This window comes from Aspergillus terreus, genomic scaffold (genome assembly GCF_000149615.1).
Source record: "Aspergillus terreus NIH2624 scaffold_11 genomic scaffold, whole genome shotgun sequence".
In the NCBI taxonomy this organism is placed as follows: domain Eukaryota; kingdom Fungi; phylum Ascomycota; class Eurotiomycetes; order Eurotiales; family Aspergillaceae; genus Aspergillus; species Aspergillus terreus.
The window spans coordinates 632,308-649,261 of record NT_165934.1 but is presented as its reverse complement, the minus strand read 5'-3'; the positions used below and the strand labels follow the sequence as shown (position 1 = coordinate 649,261).

The 16,954-nt window shown below is 55.7% G+C and overlaps 6 protein-coding genes and 1 non-coding gene across 7 annotated transcripts; 4 read left to right on the top strand and 3 right to left on the bottom strand.

The window, feature by feature from the left end:
* Positions 1-1,031: 1,031 nt before the first annotated feature.
* On the top strand, positions 1,032-1,841 carry ATEG_07656 (uncharacterized protein; the record flags this gene model as incomplete). The annotated part of the gene is made up of 2 exons (XM_001216277.1): positions 1,032-1,545; positions 1,606-1,841. The coding sequence occupies 2 exons, from the start codon at positions 1,032-1,034 to the stop codon at positions 1,839-1,841; spliced, it is 750 nt and encodes a 249-aa protein (XP_001216277.1).
* Positions 1,842-1,908: 67 nt separating this feature from the next.
* On the top strand, positions 1,909-1,980 carry ATEG_10503. Its single transcript has one exon. It is a non-coding gene; the product is annotated as a tRNA-Gln (tRNA).
* Positions 1,981-2,471: 491 nt separating this feature from the next.
* Positions 2,472-3,227, top strand: ATEG_07655 (uncharacterized protein; the record flags this gene model as incomplete). The annotated part of the gene is made up of 1 exon (XM_001216276.1): positions 2,472-3,227. The coding sequence occupies one exon, from the start codon at positions 2,472-2,474 to the stop codon at positions 3,225-3,227; it is 756 nt and encodes a 251-aa protein (XP_001216276.1).
* A 735-nt stretch (positions 3,228-3,962) lies between these two features.
* Positions 3,963-5,844, bottom strand: ATEG_07654 (cytochrome P450; the record flags this gene model as incomplete). The annotated part of the gene is made up of 5 exons (XM_001216275.1): positions 3,963-4,046; positions 4,091-5,100; positions 5,154-5,340; positions 5,391-5,608; positions 5,661-5,844. The coding sequence occupies 5 exons, from the start codon at positions 5,842-5,844 to the stop codon at positions 3,963-3,965; spliced, it is 1,683 nt and encodes a 560-aa protein (XP_001216275.1).
* A 2,733-nt stretch (positions 5,845-8,577) lies between these two features.
* ATEG_07653 (uncharacterized protein) lies at positions 8,578-9,546 on the top strand (the record flags this gene model as incomplete). Its single annotated transcript, XM_001216274.1, has 1 exon — positions 8,578-9,546. One exon carries the CDS (start codon positions 8,578-8,580, stop codon positions 9,544-9,546), a length of 969 nt encoding a protein of 322 aa, XP_001216274.1.
* Positions 9,547-10,663: 1,117 nt separating this feature from the next.
* Positions 10,664-12,086, bottom strand: ATEG_07652 (FAD-dependent oxidoreductase; the record flags this gene model as incomplete). The annotated part of the gene is made up of 2 exons (XM_001216273.1): positions 10,664-11,056; positions 11,118-12,086. 2 exons carry the CDS (start codon positions 12,084-12,086, stop codon positions 10,664-10,666), a joined length of 1,362 nt encoding a protein of 453 aa, XP_001216273.1.
* A 787-nt stretch (positions 12,087-12,873) lies between these two features.
* Positions 12,874-16,534, bottom strand: ATEG_07651 (putative SNF2 family helicase; the record flags this gene model as incomplete). Its single annotated transcript, XM_001216272.1, has 12 exons — positions 12,874-13,062; positions 13,133-13,882; positions 14,112-14,285; positions 14,335-14,422; positions 14,470-14,569; positions 14,622-14,779; positions 14,836-14,964; positions 15,018-15,096; positions 15,162-15,246; positions 15,295-15,315; positions 15,373-16,102; positions 16,149-16,534. 12 exons carry the CDS (start codon positions 16,532-16,534, stop codon positions 12,874-12,876), a joined length of 2,889 nt encoding a protein of 962 aa, XP_001216272.1.
* Positions 16,535-16,954: the final 420 nt, after the last annotated feature.

Below are 16,954 nucleotides of genomic sequence, written 5' to 3'. Positions count from 1 at the left end.
GGAATCGAGCATTCTATTCTGAAAATACGAATATAAAGTATGGTCTGAGCACGATATTATGCTCATTGCCTGGGTTATAATCGTTCAGGCTTGCTAGCCAGTTATCTAGATATGTCGACCTGATGAGGGAGGCAGTGTATTAACCATGGGTCGCAAGTCCAACAGAGCTCTCGGGCACTCCGTCGGAGGACGTCTGTAGGGTAGAGTAGACCTATAGGCCAGGATTTTCCGACGGACCTGGTTCTGACAGACTTGAGTCCTCATACTATGCTTGACTCTACTGAAAGGATACATATACTCCATATTGTTGCCCTCTCACTGCAACCTAACTCGAATCGACTACAACTCATTCTATCCACAATGGCACCGACTCGTCGCGCACTTATCGCCATCACCTCGCTCACGCCCCCCTCTATCCGGAGGGCAAAGAGGCCGGTGAGTCCTTTGCGCCTGTCCCGATCATCTCAGGTCTCCATGTTAACAACCGCACCCAGGTCTCTATCACCGAAGCCTGGACCCCTTCGAGGTGTTCCGTCAAGCCGGCTTCAAGGTCGACCTGGTCTCCGAGACAGGGACGTACCAGCCGGACTGGCTCTCGCAGCAGAAGGACTGGCTGAGCGATCAGGACCGCGCCGTGTGGGAGGACCATTCGAGCGAATTCCGCTCCAAGCTCGACAGGCCGCTTTTACCAGTACGGATGGGCGTGTCGTGACAGACGCAAACCCGGTTAGTACTGCAATAAGCAATCCGCACTGATATTCTCCTCTCCTCCATGCGGAATGCCTTTAGTCTGATCCATGATCCTCGTGTACCATTCAATTACTGTAGAAGTAGATGGTGATCTCGCGTGGTGATGGAAGCATCAGATAAGATAACTTATGCACGTGCATAACGTCATCGACTCCAACTCCCATCCTCATTTCCCTTCACCTACACCTACATCATCTACAATCCTCCCAACTACTCTCCGCATCACAGTGGCTTCCAAACGAATCGCCTCCCTCCTCTCCCACCTCCACAACCCACGCAAAATGTCTCCCCCAGCCCCCTGGCGCCCGCTCCTCGACTCCCACCTCTCCCAAAACAGCACCACGACCCTCACCCTGACAACCATCGACCACGACGCCGCCAACCGCCCCGTCCCGCGCGCCCGCACCTGCGAATTCCGCGGCTTCTGGCCCTCCCCATCGCTGCACCCGAGTGCGCTCGACGCCCTGGCCGCCCAATGCGGCGGGCCCAACCCGCCCGCCTACGAGAGCGACATGCTCTCGCTCACCACCGACGTGCGCATGGATAAAGCCGCGCAGCTCGATGCGACGGGCCACGTCGTCGAGGCGGTCTTCTGGCTGAAGGACGTGATGAACCAGTGGCGGATTCGCGGGACGGCGTATGTGCTTGGGGATCCGCGGGGAGGACCGCACGAGGAGGCGGCGCGAGAAGAAGTACAAAAGGGGATGCGGAGGACGACGCAGGGCGAGGACGATGGGTGGACGTGGGAGCGCCAGGTTACGAGCTACTTTGCGAATCATTCGCCGGCTATGAGGGGTTTGTCTATTCCCTGAGTTGTCTGCAAACTGTCTAGGGGTGTGTTACTGATGGGTGTAGGATCTTTTCGCAACCCCCCGCCTGGCCGTCCGCGAGATACGCCCGCCGGACCCGGGCTGGGACTGGGGCAGACGGTGGATGATCTGCATGATCCGGTAGCGCGGGGGAACTTTCGCGTAGTCGTTGTGCGGCCGGAGGAGGTTGAGCGACTGGATTTGTCGGACTTGCAGAACGTGCGGCGGGTGCAGTGGACTTTGCAGGAGGGTCGATGGGAGGAGGTTGAGCTGTGGCCGTAGTGTGTTCCTCTGGTCTATAAAGGCTGATGTTTCTGTAGTCATGATTTTCGAAGCGCACAACTGCTTCGGTTCTGTAGTCTAGCGGTTAGGACCCCGGATTCTGATTCCGGTAGCCCCGGTTCGAATCCGGGCAGGACCTCATTGTTTGTGTTTTTTGCTTCTTTTTGTCACTTTGAGTGATAGAGATGGCGGATGGAGACAATAGGATTAATGGAGGCTTCCTGATGAAAGAAAGAAAGGGGTGAATAGACGGGAGTTGGCGTAGATGGGATAAATATAGATCATTCGTTCATTGACGAAGTATACAACTTTCTCTATACTGGTGTTCATCTTTGTCCAAGCACAATAGACAACAATGAACTATTCACTCAGACAAAACATCCCATCACAAGTGTGAAACGTCTTCAGGCAGACAAGCCTGGATGGAAACACCCGTTTCATCAGATCTATATAAACCTCGCTCTGCTCAACTTCACCATCGACGCCAACAGCAAACACCCAACAAACACTCATACTCTCATATCATCTCTACACCCAATCCACCAGGCCTGTCAGCAAACAAAGCGCAGTGGCATTGTTATGAACACCCTCCGTCTGCTCTTCAGGAGATCCTTTGTGGCCAACATCAACATGGAATCCAGCCCACAGATCCCCGTCTGCAAGAAGTGCGGCGGCCCGCGCGAAGAATCCTGCCCCCCAGACTTGTGTATCCCCTGCTCCCAGGCCGATGCGACTCCAGTTGAGTCTACCGTCTCTGAAGTGGCCGAGAGCGTTTGCGCTGACCCGGCGCCCCCAGCTGCCCACGAGCACCACGATATGCCCCGCAAGGTGAAGTCCGAGGCCGAATGGGAGGAGGAAGAGGCCCGTCTGATCGAAGAGGAGTGGACGCAGAAGGAGCAGGAGTATATGCGCTCCGTGCGTGCGTCCCTGTCGCACGCCGCGGACACCGTGCAAGACTCCCAGGTCGGTTCCGTCGAGCATGCTGCTCGCCTCCTGTATGACTTCGCTAACAGCTGCCTGCAGGAGCAGGTGTCCACCATCCCGACAGCCCCGGCCGACGACCTGCCCGCCCTGAACCGCGGGTTTTCATCGCCTACGCGCTCTCCACGCATCCGCGAGACCCAGGTCCCAGAGTCGCCGGTGTATGCCCCGGAATCGCCATCCTCTCCCGTCCCTGGCCCGCAGCAGCATCCCCATACATCTCGCGGCCGTTCGCCGTACATCCCCCCGATCTCGCAGGTACCCAACTCCCCTCCTGCAGCGCCATCCGCCCAGGCCGCGGCGCCCCGCGCCCAAACAGCAAGGAAAGGTCCGCATGACCCCAGCCTGCGCGGACTGCAAGCGCTCCAAAATCCGCTGCCTGCACCGCCGCGTGCTCGACGATAACGGTTACCCCATTGCTGCTGGTACGTACCCTCTCCCAATCCCTCGTCCCCTTGCCCCCGCAAAGATGCGCCGACTGACAATGCTGCAGCCCCCGCCCCCGCCCTGAAGAAGCGCAAGCGCGCCGATGAGCCTGCCAACCCCGACGTGACCCAGGGCAGAGACGATGATGGTACCGCTGGCCTATCCGCTAAGCGCGTCCTGCGTGTGCGCGGGCCGAGAGAGCCCGCGAACGAGGAGAAGCCCGCTGCCCCGGCCCCGGCTGCGGCCCCCGAGCAGGAGGGTAAGCGCCCGCGCGGCCGGCCGCGCAAGCGCAAGGTTGTTACCTTTGAGGAGGGTGTGGATGGTGCCGAGAGAGAGGCGCCGCCGGCGAAGCGGGGCCGGAAGGCCCAGGACCAGGACCAGGTGCAGGGTGACGGTGACGATGCGGGTGTGGCTGCTATGATGGACAGTGTGGAGGGGGCGTCGGTGCTTGCCATGCACGGGGTGCTGAGTCGCGAGCTGGAGGAGAAGCTGGCGGCTTGTCGGACTTCGCTGCAGGCGACGATTGATGCGATCCATGATGCGAAGGGGATCTTGGATGCGTGGGTGGAGGCGTGGACGAGGAAGAAGTAGTTCGCCGTACGTACCACTAGAGGCATTTTGATTTGGGGCGTTCGTTGTGATTTATGCATAGACAGCATTAATTCTTCTGTGGTTTGCTGATAGTATATTCTTGTCTCTATCTGTATTATACATCTATGCGAGTAGTGGTGCAGCCCCTGGTACCAGTCGCACTTTTACTTTCATTCCATCGACCGGTTTTGCGGTCACTTGCATAGTCTAGCCATGTTAGTATATCACAGCAGCTGCCGGGGGATGCTTACATTGAACACCTCGTTCTCGACTTCGTACTGTCCGTTGGAAGCCACGACGGGCAGTCCCGTACTATCGTGGGTAATCGCGCCCAGGCCAACCTTTTCAAAATCATATCGCCGCACGGTACAAGCGAGGATGACGCGTGCTTCGAGGTTGGCCAGCTCCTGTCCGATGCAATTCCGCGGGCCGCGCTCAAACGGTCTCCACGCGCTGGCCGGGATGCGTCCCGCATCCTCCTTCGCATCGACATTGGTCTGCATGCTGGTATCCGTATCGCCGAGCCAGCGCTCCGGACGAAACTCCGCCGCCGTGGGGCCATAGACTCCCTCGTCGCGCTGAATCACCGTGGAACAGTTATAAATGACCGTCCCGTCCAGACACAGCGAGCCGCCGCCCGGCAGTGCGACGGTGAAGCCAGACCCGTAGGGCAGGTGGCGCGCCGACCCCGACGGCGGGTACAGCCGCAAGGTCTCCTTGATCACCGCGGAGGTGTAGCTCATGCGACGGACGAGGCCCTCGCGCTGGCTGGACAGCAGCATGTCGCGCACGACGGCGGGCGAGCTGTCCGCGCCGAAGATGTCATCCAGCTCGGCGCGGGTGGCGGCCAGCGCGCGCGGCGTGCGACTCAGCTCGTAGAACGCCCACTGCAGCAGAATGCTCGTGGTGTCGTGGCCGGCGAAGAGGAAGCTTTTCAGCTGGTCGCGGGTCTGCGCGACGATGCGGTTGTCGAGGCGGTCGAGGTTTTGCAGGCTGAGCGAGAGCACGCTGCGGGATTTGGCGCCGGCGGCGGACTGCGCCTTGAGCTCGGCGAATTTGGCCCGGATGTGGTCGGAAAGGATGGTGTCGATGCGGCGCGAGAGCCACCAGCGGTGGATGATGGTGCGCGGGTTGAGGGTGAACCACTGGTTGCTGGTGACGGTGCGGAAGTTGAGCGTGAGCTCGCGAAAGCGGCGGACCAGCTCGGTCTGCTTGTCTTGGCCGAGTTGGGCACAGAAGTCTTCGTCCATGGTGACGGCGCCTGTTACTGTTAGATTGGGGCTGTCGATTGGGTGAAGAGGGGGGAGGGGGCACCGATGATGTCGAAGGTGAGGTTCACGCAGGGCTCGTCCAGGGAGAACTCGTTGCGATCGAGGGCGTGCCGGTCGAGGTTCTCCAGGAACCGCCAGGCTTTGTCTAGGATGCAAGGCATGAGACTCATCAGGTGCTGCGGCGCAAACCCGGGGTTGAATCGCTTGCGCAGGCTCCTCCATTGCTCACCCTGCAGCGGCGGTTAGTAGACGCGAACAGCGCCGACACGACAGAACGTACATGGGCTGACAGAATGGAGTTTGGACCAAGCAGTGGCTCTAATGCCTTGATGGTAGGCGACTTGGGCACACTGTAGGGCAGTTCTTTCGTGCTCTTGGAGACCTGCTCGGCGACTTCATGGCTGCAGACGATCACCAGGGGGCGCTGGATAGGGCGCAGGTCCAGCAGGAACAGCGGCGGATTTCCCAAGTGGCGTCTGATTTCTTGCAGCACGATGTCTGGAAGATATCAATCTCAGCTATACGCCGCTCAATGGACTGAACGACTCACCAATGTGTCTGCTGGGATCCGCGGTGGCAATAAACTTATTAAAGGCCTTTAGGTGACCCCAGACCAGCGACGGCTTCAGCTGCGGCCAGGCGGCGAACTGCTGAAAGCGGCTGTGACGGGCTTTTTCGTACAGATAGAAGCCTAGCAGGGGCAGGACTGCGAGGAGGACCATGCGCAGGAACATTTTGAGAAGGTTGCCATGAAAATCCGCCAGGGAAAGGGGGCCTGCAGTCTTAAAGCGTGACGGGCTTGAGAATGTCTTGGGCCTGGACCGTCGGTATGCGAACCCACGCTCGAGCAAGTCGATCAGTCGATAAATCGATAGGGTTAGGGCCGATCTAGCGCGTTCAGATCAAGGCAATTGCTCCTATTATAGATGGGGCCAAAGGCAGGTCTCGGCTAGATCTAGCTGGACGTCATCGGCCATCCGAGCAGTCCGGTACACTCCCAGAGATTCTCCTGCTTCTGCTCATCGTACCTCTCCATACTCGACCTGATCTGCCTTCGTGCCTTGAGTAAACATCACTGTTCGCCATTCGGACTAACCACCAAGCAGGCAAGCGTGTCCCGACTCCTCAGTGGCGAACATTGTCTCCGCAACAGGAATCGCATCAGCGGGATAGCGTGAGGAAGAACATGCAAATTCAACCAGACAAACGGAGCACCGCGTCGGCGTCGTACCTTGTCACCAGCATGAGCCCGGGGTCGAACGCCACGACCGTGCGCTCCGTGCCGTCGTGGGCGCCGATCAACCCGCAGTGTGTGGTTGCATCCGTCCAAAGCCGTTGACTAATTAGTCTAACTAGCTTGGTTGTCGCGTAGCGGTGGCGACTGATGTCCTTGACCCACCAGGTTCTCGATGGTCGTGAAGGTTGCGTCAGGGAGACCGGTTTTCTGCCCTGGGTGGTGCGTGGATGTGCGCGGTCGGGGATTTGCGGTGCACCGGGAGAATAACATTCGATCGCATACGTGATGTCGGGCACGCGCCGGGAAGCTGTAGTGCATTGAGGACAGGGCTGCAATTGGGAAGTGCTCCTCTCATCGAACTTAGTGAGGCTAGAGGGTCTGTATGGAGCAGATGATGAGCAGGTACTAGTGCCCAGTGATGACCAGTGAGGAGGACACTGTAAGACTGTTTAGGAAGGTTATATCCGCCCAGTCGGAGGGGCCATGGCTATCGCTGTGTAGGCATCTGCATATAGACTGTTGGCAATCCAAGGCTCTAAAGAGGATTCTCAGCGGATTCTACAGAATCTTCGCTATGACTTACATATGTATATTATCGCATTGTTCATGAAACAAGACAATGCAGCACTCAATCTCGTCGCAGGTATCTTACATTGAGAGAGGATGTGGTATGATCAACAGGATCAGGTGATTTCTTTTGAGAATCTAAATGAAAGTCGCTTCTTGAGCGCTGGTTGTGGGCGAGGCCTTCGCATGAGACTATGTTCGGCTCAAACAATCTTCAACAAAATACGCCGCATAGACCAAGATGGTCTTCGAGATTGACAGTCGTTCTATGCTAGATATCTCATCCAGTAGGCTTACTACAGTCTTTCACAGTAGTAGGAGTTCGGAGTAAAGGATCTGTCCCCGGCCAGAACGTGCAAATCCTTAAGATCGATATTATAGCCGATAGCGTCGTTTAGGTTACTGTATCTGGATAAGGCGGGTTCTCGGAATAGCATCAATGCCTGTCAAAACCCTATAGCAAGGCTGATATAGTTGGCTTTGTTGTCACGACTTATCTCTCCACCACGATCACCTCACTCAGCGGTCAGCGAGTTGGCTGCAGGAGACATGCAGAAACATGCAAGCCGCAACGTGCAAACCGGTTGACCTTGATCTTCCGCGAGAGAGATTGGCTCGGACAGTCTCCATGGGGACGGCCGCAGTTGACTCACTAGCAGTTAGTCTCGTGTCTGACAGCGGGGGATGGTGCCATCCGTGTCGATCGAACGGTGATCACAGCGGATAGTTACCTGAGAGGAGTAACTACGGAGTAGTTCACTAGTTGGGGGGAAAAGGAGTAATAGGAGTAGTAATAGGAGGATGATGATCGAGACTCCTTATTTCAGTGGTCATTCAAAACCGGAGTACTCCGAGGACTTTCATCAACCATGTCATATAACGAGTTGAAGGAGACAATAATACTCCGTCCGTCTTCAGGCCCTGAGCCAGTCGAACAGGGTTACACCACCAGAACAATCTCCGTGCCGTCCAGCGGGACTAGACAGCAGGTCCTTGACGCGCATCGAGATGGGGATTCGCCCAGACCAGCCAGCCGTTACGTGTCATGACTGTCTTGGGCTAAGGGGCCGTTGAGCTGCATGGGTGGTTTGGTTTCATGGCGGGAGTTTGTTCAGGGGGGGAGTCCCTTGGGCAGATAATAATACTCCGTAATGAGAGTACGTTTGGTAACTCCGCGGTGTCCCCGCAAGTTCATGTTCTGAAACAAGGATACTGTGTAGATAGTGGTGATGGAAGAGAACGAGAAGGGAATGTGTTATGAGAGTGAGTGTGTGTATGAGAGAGAGAGCGTGTGAGAAGTGAGTGTTGTGATTCCCCGATTGAAGCCAGATGCAGTAGTGCCGGCACTAAAGCCGGCTGGAGTAAAGTACTTTTGTGCAGTCCCCGAATACGGGTCCTATACGAGTAAATTATGCCCCCATCGGGCTTCCCTTTCGGGGACGTTAAAGGGAATCCCCCACTTTCTCTCTCTCTCACTACTCTCTCTCACTACTCTCTCTCACTCTCTCTCTCTCATGCCCTCCTCCCGCTCCTTTCTCTCTTTCATTCCCTCTTTCTATCTTCCTCTCTCTCGCTCTCTCTCCCTCCCTTCTACGCTTCCTCTCCATGGACATCTAACCTCCCCCTGTGTCGGATCCATCGGTCAATCTCGACATCCACCAACATGCCCGCCCAGCAGATGGACGCCCTGGGTGCCTTTACCCATCTCTCCGACAACATCCCCCAGTGGATCGCCCGGCTGTCCGAATTGAGCGCCTACACCACCGCCCGACATGCCGAGTATGTCGAAGAGTTCCGCAAGCACTCCCATATGGCCCTGCGCCCGCGCCGGCGGAAGAACAGCTCCGTATGCTCCATCCACACCGACGACCTGAATCTCCCCCCGACCGAGGCGCAGCCGAAATCCAACCCCCGAAAGCGAGGCCCTGACCAGGCGCCCTCTGTCGAGTCCGCCGACCGGCACTCTCTCGTCAGTACCCGGCACAACGTCATCATCCACTACGACGGCCACACCCAGAAGACCCTGGAAGAGATGGTCCGTCACATTGGGATCGCCCGAAACCACCTCCGCCGCGGCAAGATGGCCCAGCTGCCGTTGGTGGGCTTCCGCACCGGGATGTACAGCCGCACCGCGCGCATGCCCAACTGCTCGTCCACCTCCCTGGAGTCCGACAACGCTTCGCCCTCCCCCGACCTGCTGCTGTCCAATATTCGTAGCTCCCGCCAGCGGGGGCCCCCGCCGGCGGCGCCCGCTCCTCCCAAAGATTCGCCCTTTGACGTGGCCGATAAGCACCTCGAGTTGGCGCACAGTCTGTGCGAGACGGCCGCGCACCATTTCCTCCGAGTCGGCGACTGTGCCACCGAGTTGAACGGCGTCGACCAAAAATTCAAGGCCTTGCTGGACCTGGCTCAGAAGGAAGTCGACCGGCTCAAGGCGGAGCGCAAGGAGGAACCCCAGGCCGACGAGGCGGAACCCCAACCCGAACCGACCAAGAAACCGGCGCCGGACAATGCCCAGCCCTCTACCGCGGAGCAATCCGACGCAATCGAGGTGGACGAAGAAGACGACGGGTCGGTCGAATCTCTGGATTTGACGGTCTTCCGGGCCAACCGGCGACGAGCCTACGGCTGACGACCTCTTTTCTTTGTGATGTGATTTCTATTTTGTCTTGCAGCAAGACGTCATGTGTGGTTTTCTTAGCGACGATACCAGACCACTCCATTCATTTCTTTCCTACTGTCCTCCGCATCTGACTTCCCACCGTTCCTTATGACTGCGTGGCATTTTGTTTATCGCGAGCGTGGCGTTGGATGGTGTTTGTTTTCCCTCATTCGTTCCGCCTCGCCTATCCGAGAGTGTTGATCTAGGCCGTATATATCAATCTATGTTTGGGTTTTGACTACCTAGGTAATGAGCAGAGTAACATACAAGTACAGAATACATCCCTACGATCTATTATTGGTGGAGTCGGGCACCACCCGCGGGTGGAGCTTCATTTCTGGGCGCTTCCTTCGGGCATCCTCGGGCGTCCTTCGGCGCTGTTTCATAGGCTAGCCACCGCCCACCGGCCCCCGCGGGACTCCTTCCGCATGCCGCGTATCGTATGCAGTACAGAGTAAAGGGGCAGGCATTCCTCCTATGTACCTTTGTACAGTTCCACCCTTCAGCTGCACCACAATCATACTATACATACATCTCTAACTATATCACGCAAGTTCATGTCCTTACAGTAGGACACCAATCTATGCATCTGTAGACCCATGTTGTAGACTCCTATCAATAGTTAGGAGGCTGACCTCACAGAACACCCCAACACCGAAAAACCCCGTGCTGAATGTGATCTATCACCTTTGCATCCATCCTTCTACATCACTACCCTGGAAAGCAGAATACTCCGCTGTCGTTCTACGGTTCTATGCGTCCGATGGAAAGATCGATCGATCGGCTCTCGATCATAGCCGTGCGTGTCTCCATTCCCCCACGTACGACACGGTACTTGCAGCCGAATAATATATATAGTTTATGTGCGAACGGACGTGAACCAAACCCACTAGACATGTAAGGTCCCTTGCGCCATGCCGTTACTACTCACATAGCCGACCTACATAGGTATGTTACTGGAAAAAGTCTGGGAGCGTAACTAGGCCGTATCATCATTCTGAACTACCCATTATCCTAACATTCCCGTGGTATCTTCCTAGCGCCATGCTAAACCCACAAGCCCAAACACCCTTCAAAACCGGACAGGCTACTGACGTTCCTTATCCAGCATCCCCGGATCCAGCTCCCGCGTCAGCGAGTACACCGACAGATCCGAGAAACTCTGGTGCGTCGGCGCCGGCAGACCAGCCCGCTTGGGCGACACCGAACCCGCGGCATTCCCTCCCAGCGGCACAGCGGACGGCGGAGCCACCGGCGCCAGAAGGTCGCGGATCTGGCCCGGGTACAGACCGAGGTCAAAGTCGCTCCGCCAGAGCCGGCTGGACGCGTCAAAGGCCTGGTCGATGGTTGGCCGGCGGAGACGCTCGTATTCGTCGAAGACGGCGGTGAGGGGCTCATTGGATACGTGGTGGGCGAGCAGCTGCGAGAAGAGCAGCGCGTCTTCGATGGCGTACGCGGCGGACTCGTCGCGCGGAGGCATCTGCTCGGTCGTTAGTCTGCGTTTTCCTTGATGGTTTAAGGTGATTAGGGAGGAAACGTACCGCGTGCGCTGCGTCCCCGAGCAGGAGAATCCGATCGGTATGCCAGGCCCCCGACTGGCGCACCTGATAGACCGGATACAGCCCCCAGTCTTCGATCTTGTCGATGATTTCATGCACGTAGGTGAGAGGCGTCTGGCCAAAGTGCGTGCGCACCAGATATCGAATCGACATGGACATGGAGTCCGCGGATGCGGCGGCGCCCGCCGCCTGGTGACGCTCGACGAGGTGCTCATTGACGCGGGTGATGGCGGCCACAAAAATGGACTCATGGTCGTGGTCGCAGAAGCTGGTGAGGAAGGTGCTGTTGCGGGCGAGGTGCACGGCGGTCTGGGCAAAGGGCAGGTCGGCCTTGAGCTGGCGGGCGTCGATCACGCTCTGGATGAAGGAGATGCCGGTGTAGCGGGAGGTATTGCCAGGGTCGACGATGCGCGTGCGGGTGGCCGAATGCACGCCGTCGCAGCCGAGAACCAGATCGCCAGTCGCGATGGCGCCGTCTTCAAAGTGAAGGGTGACGGGGCCGCTGGCGGTGGTGGTGCCGCTGACGAGCTTCTTGTTGTAGTGGACGGCGATGTTGGGCCGGGTGCGTGCGACGGTCAGCATAGCCTGTGACAGGGCACGGCGCAACACCCGTCGGCCTTTGTATCCGCCGTAGCCCTGGCCCTTTTCATCGGTGAAGCGCAGAGGACCGAGGGACTGGCCCGACCGAAGGGCGACGAGGTCGATGGCGTCTACTTCAATCCCGGCGTGGGATCCCATCGCGTTGAGGGCAGCAAGCACCCCCAAGGCGTCGAGACCTTGTTGCGCCGCGGGCGTCAGACTGATGGCTCCCCCGGATGTGGTCTCTTCGGAAGCGCCTTCATACACGGCGATCTGGACGTCCGAACCGGCGGATTCTAGATCTTTGGAGAGGGCGATGGCACTGGCGAGGCCGGCGATGCCCGCACCCACGATGAGGATGTGGCGCGACATCGCAGAGTGGGGTGTTGATGCTGTTGATGAGAGGAGTGAAATGGAGGGAGGAGAGGATGAAGAGAGATGAAGAGATAAAGAGGTGAAGCGATAACGGACGCAGAGAAAGAAGGAAACAGGAAACAGGAAAAGACAGCCGGTTGGACGGAATTTTGGCATAATTTTTGGCGTTTTGTGGGTCCTGTCAGGGGTTCCCGCGCACCCGCTCGCCAATCATGGTCTGCAACCTGGAGTCGTGAAGTCATGAATTCGGCTGCTGATTGGAGGAGAGCCGATTAAGCTCGTCTACCCCGCGCGTCTAGACTTTTGTCTTTTTGATAAGTTTATTTTATTTTCATCAAGAAGGATAAAAAGCTTCATATTCCTTATGCAGTACTATCGGCCTCCGAATTCCAGGAGACATCATTCCTTAACCAAGCCGGTAATCACAACCAAACGCCTTTAAATCTCAAGAAACGCCAAAATATCTGCACGATTGCCCAACCCCCTAGGGAACATCACTGCTTCCGGCTTTGAATAGTAAACCCTCCCGATTCTAGGTGCGTCACATCGGCAAACATCTCGATGAGCCGGAAGATATCGTCCCGTCGCGCTAGAATATCTTCGCCCATGGTCTTGTTGATCCCCCGCGTCTTTTCCGTCTGAAGTCGGTGCATATAGTCGTCAATGGTCTCCCCTGCAATCAGCTTGACCACTTCGACCGTGTTCTTCTGTCCGATTCGGAGGAGACGGCAGAATGCCTGATGATGGTCAGTAGTGGACTTCAGAAAGAGTCGACCATGTTCCGTTAGCTCCCTACCTGTTGCTGAATGCCTTCGTTCCACCACAGGTCAACAATGATGCACTTGCTCGCCATCGACATGTCAAGCCCGACTCCACCAGCTTTCAGACTGGCGATGAGCACCTGGACGTTCTCATTCTCTCGGAATTCTGTCAAGCTCTCCTCACGAGCCGCAACACTCATGGTACCAGTCAACTGTCGGTAGTCAGTAAGAGAACTAGAGTCCCGCGCATGCAAGTGGTCCGCAAAGTGATCGATAACTTACGCGGGCAAACCGCCATTTCTTCTCCCGACAGATACCCGCCAGAATGTCTATGAATCTCAAAAACTGGGTGAATATCACCACTTTGACCTTGGAATCCTCCTGCATCCACCCCGAAACGATTTGGGTGATTTTGCTTAATTTAGCACTCGGCATCTTGCAACCGCAAGCTTGGACCCAATCTTTTTCGTTGTCTTCATCTTCGTGTTTGTCACTTTCTGCGCCCTCTGCATTGGCCGGACTATTGGCCTCCTTCCTCATCTTCTTGGATTTCGATCTCTTTGGGCTCTTCAGGATGTCCTCGTTGATCGATATAACAGCTTCCGAGGGCATGTTCTCGAGGGTGCCCAGCAGTGCGGTAGCACCGATGACGTCCCTGCATTTTTTCTGACACACCCTTTTCATTGCGCCATCAACCTCCTTCTCCTCCAGCATGTGAAAGCACTCGGAACAGTACATGTGCTTGCAGTCGGTGAGCACGGGGCTCTCAGGGAGCAACGTACAATTGGCACATTGAGTCCTCTCCAGTCGCTCTTCCCACTGTTCCCTCTCATGCAGCTCGGCCATGAATGCATGAAAACTCCTGGTTAACTCGTCTTTGTTTCCTTGGTGCTCGTCGGACGACTCTTCGGGTGCTTCCTGCTGTGGAGGACCCGCGGGAAGGACGGCATTTTTGCTCAATGCGGTCAGCCACAGTGTAATTTTCTTAGAAGGCCAATCGCTGGCGGTCTCCCCTCTGGCAATTCCACTCAGCTGATTCAATAAATTCGGTGTCAGCACCTTCTTGACAATAGTCTGTGCTGTTAGGGTATGGCTGGAAAACATGCGCAGGAACAAGATCATTGTTAAAAAGCACCGATACTGCGCCACTTTTGCGTCTTGGGCCGTGCACATTCCTGCTACAGCGTCAGTCATGTCATATAATACTGGATGTGTCAGGGTGGTAAATCATCTCCGCACCGTTGATGTTATCGATAAACACATCCTTGATAGCATCGTAAAGCTTTCGTTCTGCGGCGCACAATTCCACTTTAACAACGCGTTCGTTGATATCAGGCAGGCTGATAATGGGCAAGGAAAAGAGCCGACTAGCATGGGTTCGCCGAAACATGAAAGATCGTAGTAAGTTGACCAAGCGTTTCTGAGACTCTTCGCCCTGACAAGACATTAGCCTTATCCATCTAGCAGCAGGGAAGTGATCCAACATCGCAGTATTCCTTGGAAAATCTATCGTAGGTGCCAATATAGGGGACGTCCAAAAAATCGAACTGCGCATAGAATTCCTCGGGGTAACTATTTGATGGTTAGTACTGACTTTATGGAAAGAAGCAAGTACTTACTTCAACACAGGAGTCCCAGACAAGATCCATTTGTACTTCGCCGTGAGAGCCCGTACAGCAATGGACACAGAAGCTGTGTGGTTCCTGATAGTGTGCCCCTCTGTTGCGATTCTATTAGCATAGCGTCAGTAGTAAAGGGGGATTTCTCCCACCGTCGAGGATGATTCTCAGAAACTTGATCCGATGAAGTGGACCAAGCTCGTTTTCAAAAAGCTCATCCCACAATTGGGCAATTTGTTCTGGATCAGTAGTGGCTTTGGGGATTTTTATTCTCGGATAGGATCTTCGAACTTCCTCATATGTTGTGATTCTAAATCAAAATTAGTAACTAATACCTGCTCGCTTCCAGGAGAATTTAAGACATACATCACCCCCATATCTTGAAGGATCTGGGCTGTTTCAGCTGCTGTAGTCGACATAAGTCTCGACTTTGCATGATATTGAGCAATTCTTCCTATAGCACCCATGTCGCAATGCTTTGTTATTTGGGTCACCCTGTTTGAGTCAGAACTTGAATCTAAACTCCCCTTTGTACCAGGTATACCAACCAGTGTGTAACGAGATGCGAAGGTACAACTATCAGCGTTGTCTTGACCGGGTCATTTTCGTCCGTTTGACGACCGTCGACTATATTGGCTACAACAAGTCAGTTGCATATTATCAAGAAGGCAGGTATAATGGCAAAGCCGTACCTAATGCTTGGATTGTTTTCCCAAAGCCCATCATATCACACAACAGACCTCCACGCGGCTCATGGTTGGTGTTCTCTCGATCACGCTGTCTTTATTAGTATGATCCTCCATCTCCAAATGGCTTGATTCTCACCATGAAAGCCGCTCCAAGAAGCTATATGTACCCTGGTTAGCCAGTATCAAATAATCCATTGCGTAAAGCGTGACGAACCTGATAATGATACAAGCTTGTTTTCAAGCCTTTTATCTTCCAACCCCCATTCCCGTCACTTCTAGCACTCCTGGTGAACTTCCTGGTTGCTTCCAAGATCTTCTTCTTGTCTGACTTTGCATCGTTCTGGTCCTCCGCGGGGATACTGGCAATCAATTCTGTAAGTGCCTTATTCTTGTCCATCTTCGTAAAACCGGGACAGGCTTGCATGTTAGAGCTGACATGCGCTTCCTCGACCACATCGGAGAAGACCATGTCATTCAATTTCAAATTCGGATTTGCCGCTTCCTCCTTCTGCTGCTTCTTGCTGGGCCCTCCCTTGGCATCATTCGTCTCCCGCTTCTTACCTCTGCCTCTGCCTTTTTGTTTCTCCTTTCCAAGGACAACATCCAAGCCAAGGTTTTTGCTCCTGCGGCGCTCGGCGGCGGTAATCCGGTTCTGTAACTTAGCCTTTGGCTTCTCGGGCTTTTTGCTCTCTGGTTGTTCGCTGGGTTTATGCGGCTCGTCTTGCAGCGGGTTTTGACCTTCTGCCGCAGAACCTGCCGGATTCGGCTCACAGAACAGAGCGTCTTGCCCTTGCCCTTTCTCTTTCTCTTTCTCCTCAAGAGCCATGCGGCTCGCCACCCTCTTCTTGCGGGCTTCTTCCTTCTGCTTTTCGCGCTCAAAGCGGATCTGATCCGCCATTGTAGGCTGGAGGATGCAGTCAAAATTGAACTTGATATCGGCAAACCTAGGACCGTCAGTCGCGCTCGTTCGCAGCGGGGCAAGATACATACCGTTGTTCATCATCTTCCTTGTCCATGGGGATCTCATCCGGCCACTGGGACGGGTCGTTATCGTCGATCTCGGTCTTCTCTGCGGGTATCAGAATGCTAGCGGCCGCCTGCGAGCCACCCCACTGCAAGAAATTGCTATCAGGGTCGGTATCGCCGCCGGTAGGATCTGCCGGTGCAGCGGAGGCGGACTCGCCGGTGGCAGGGGTGGATGGTTGCGCGGCGTCGATGGTCGGCGCTGCGGCGGGTTGGTTGCCGCTGGCTGCCTGGAAGGCAAGGCGAGAGCGTGCCAGGGCCTCCTTTGCATTGCAGGCCTTCCGGCGGGCGTCGATGCTCTGTAGGAGGTTCTCGTCTATCTCCATAGACTCGTCGGACGAGGGGTTAGCCATGGCGGCTTCTGAGTCGGTGTAAGGAGGAAGTGAGGAGATGGCTGTGTGGATTGGGGGTGGAGGAGGGAGGGTAGATGGGATGGGGTGTAGTTGGTGCGGGGTGAAGGGGTGCAGGGACGGTGAGAGAGGTGCAGAGGAGAGGGTTGTAGTAAGGTGAGGATGGATGTTGGGAGAGGTGTGATGAAGAGGAAGATTCCGAGGGGGAGTAGTGGGAAGTAGATGGTTCAGCTGGTTGTAGGGTAAGTAGAGGAGAAGGTCAAGAGGATAGGGAGGAAGAGGCAGGGAAGCAGAGGGTCGTGCGTATGCAGAGGAGGAGAGGAGAGGAGGAGGATAGCGGAGAGGAAATCAGGAAGTGTAGTTGTATGAGGTGAGTTAGGGAGTTGATGGTGGTGAGGATGAGGAGGATAGCGAGGTGAGGTA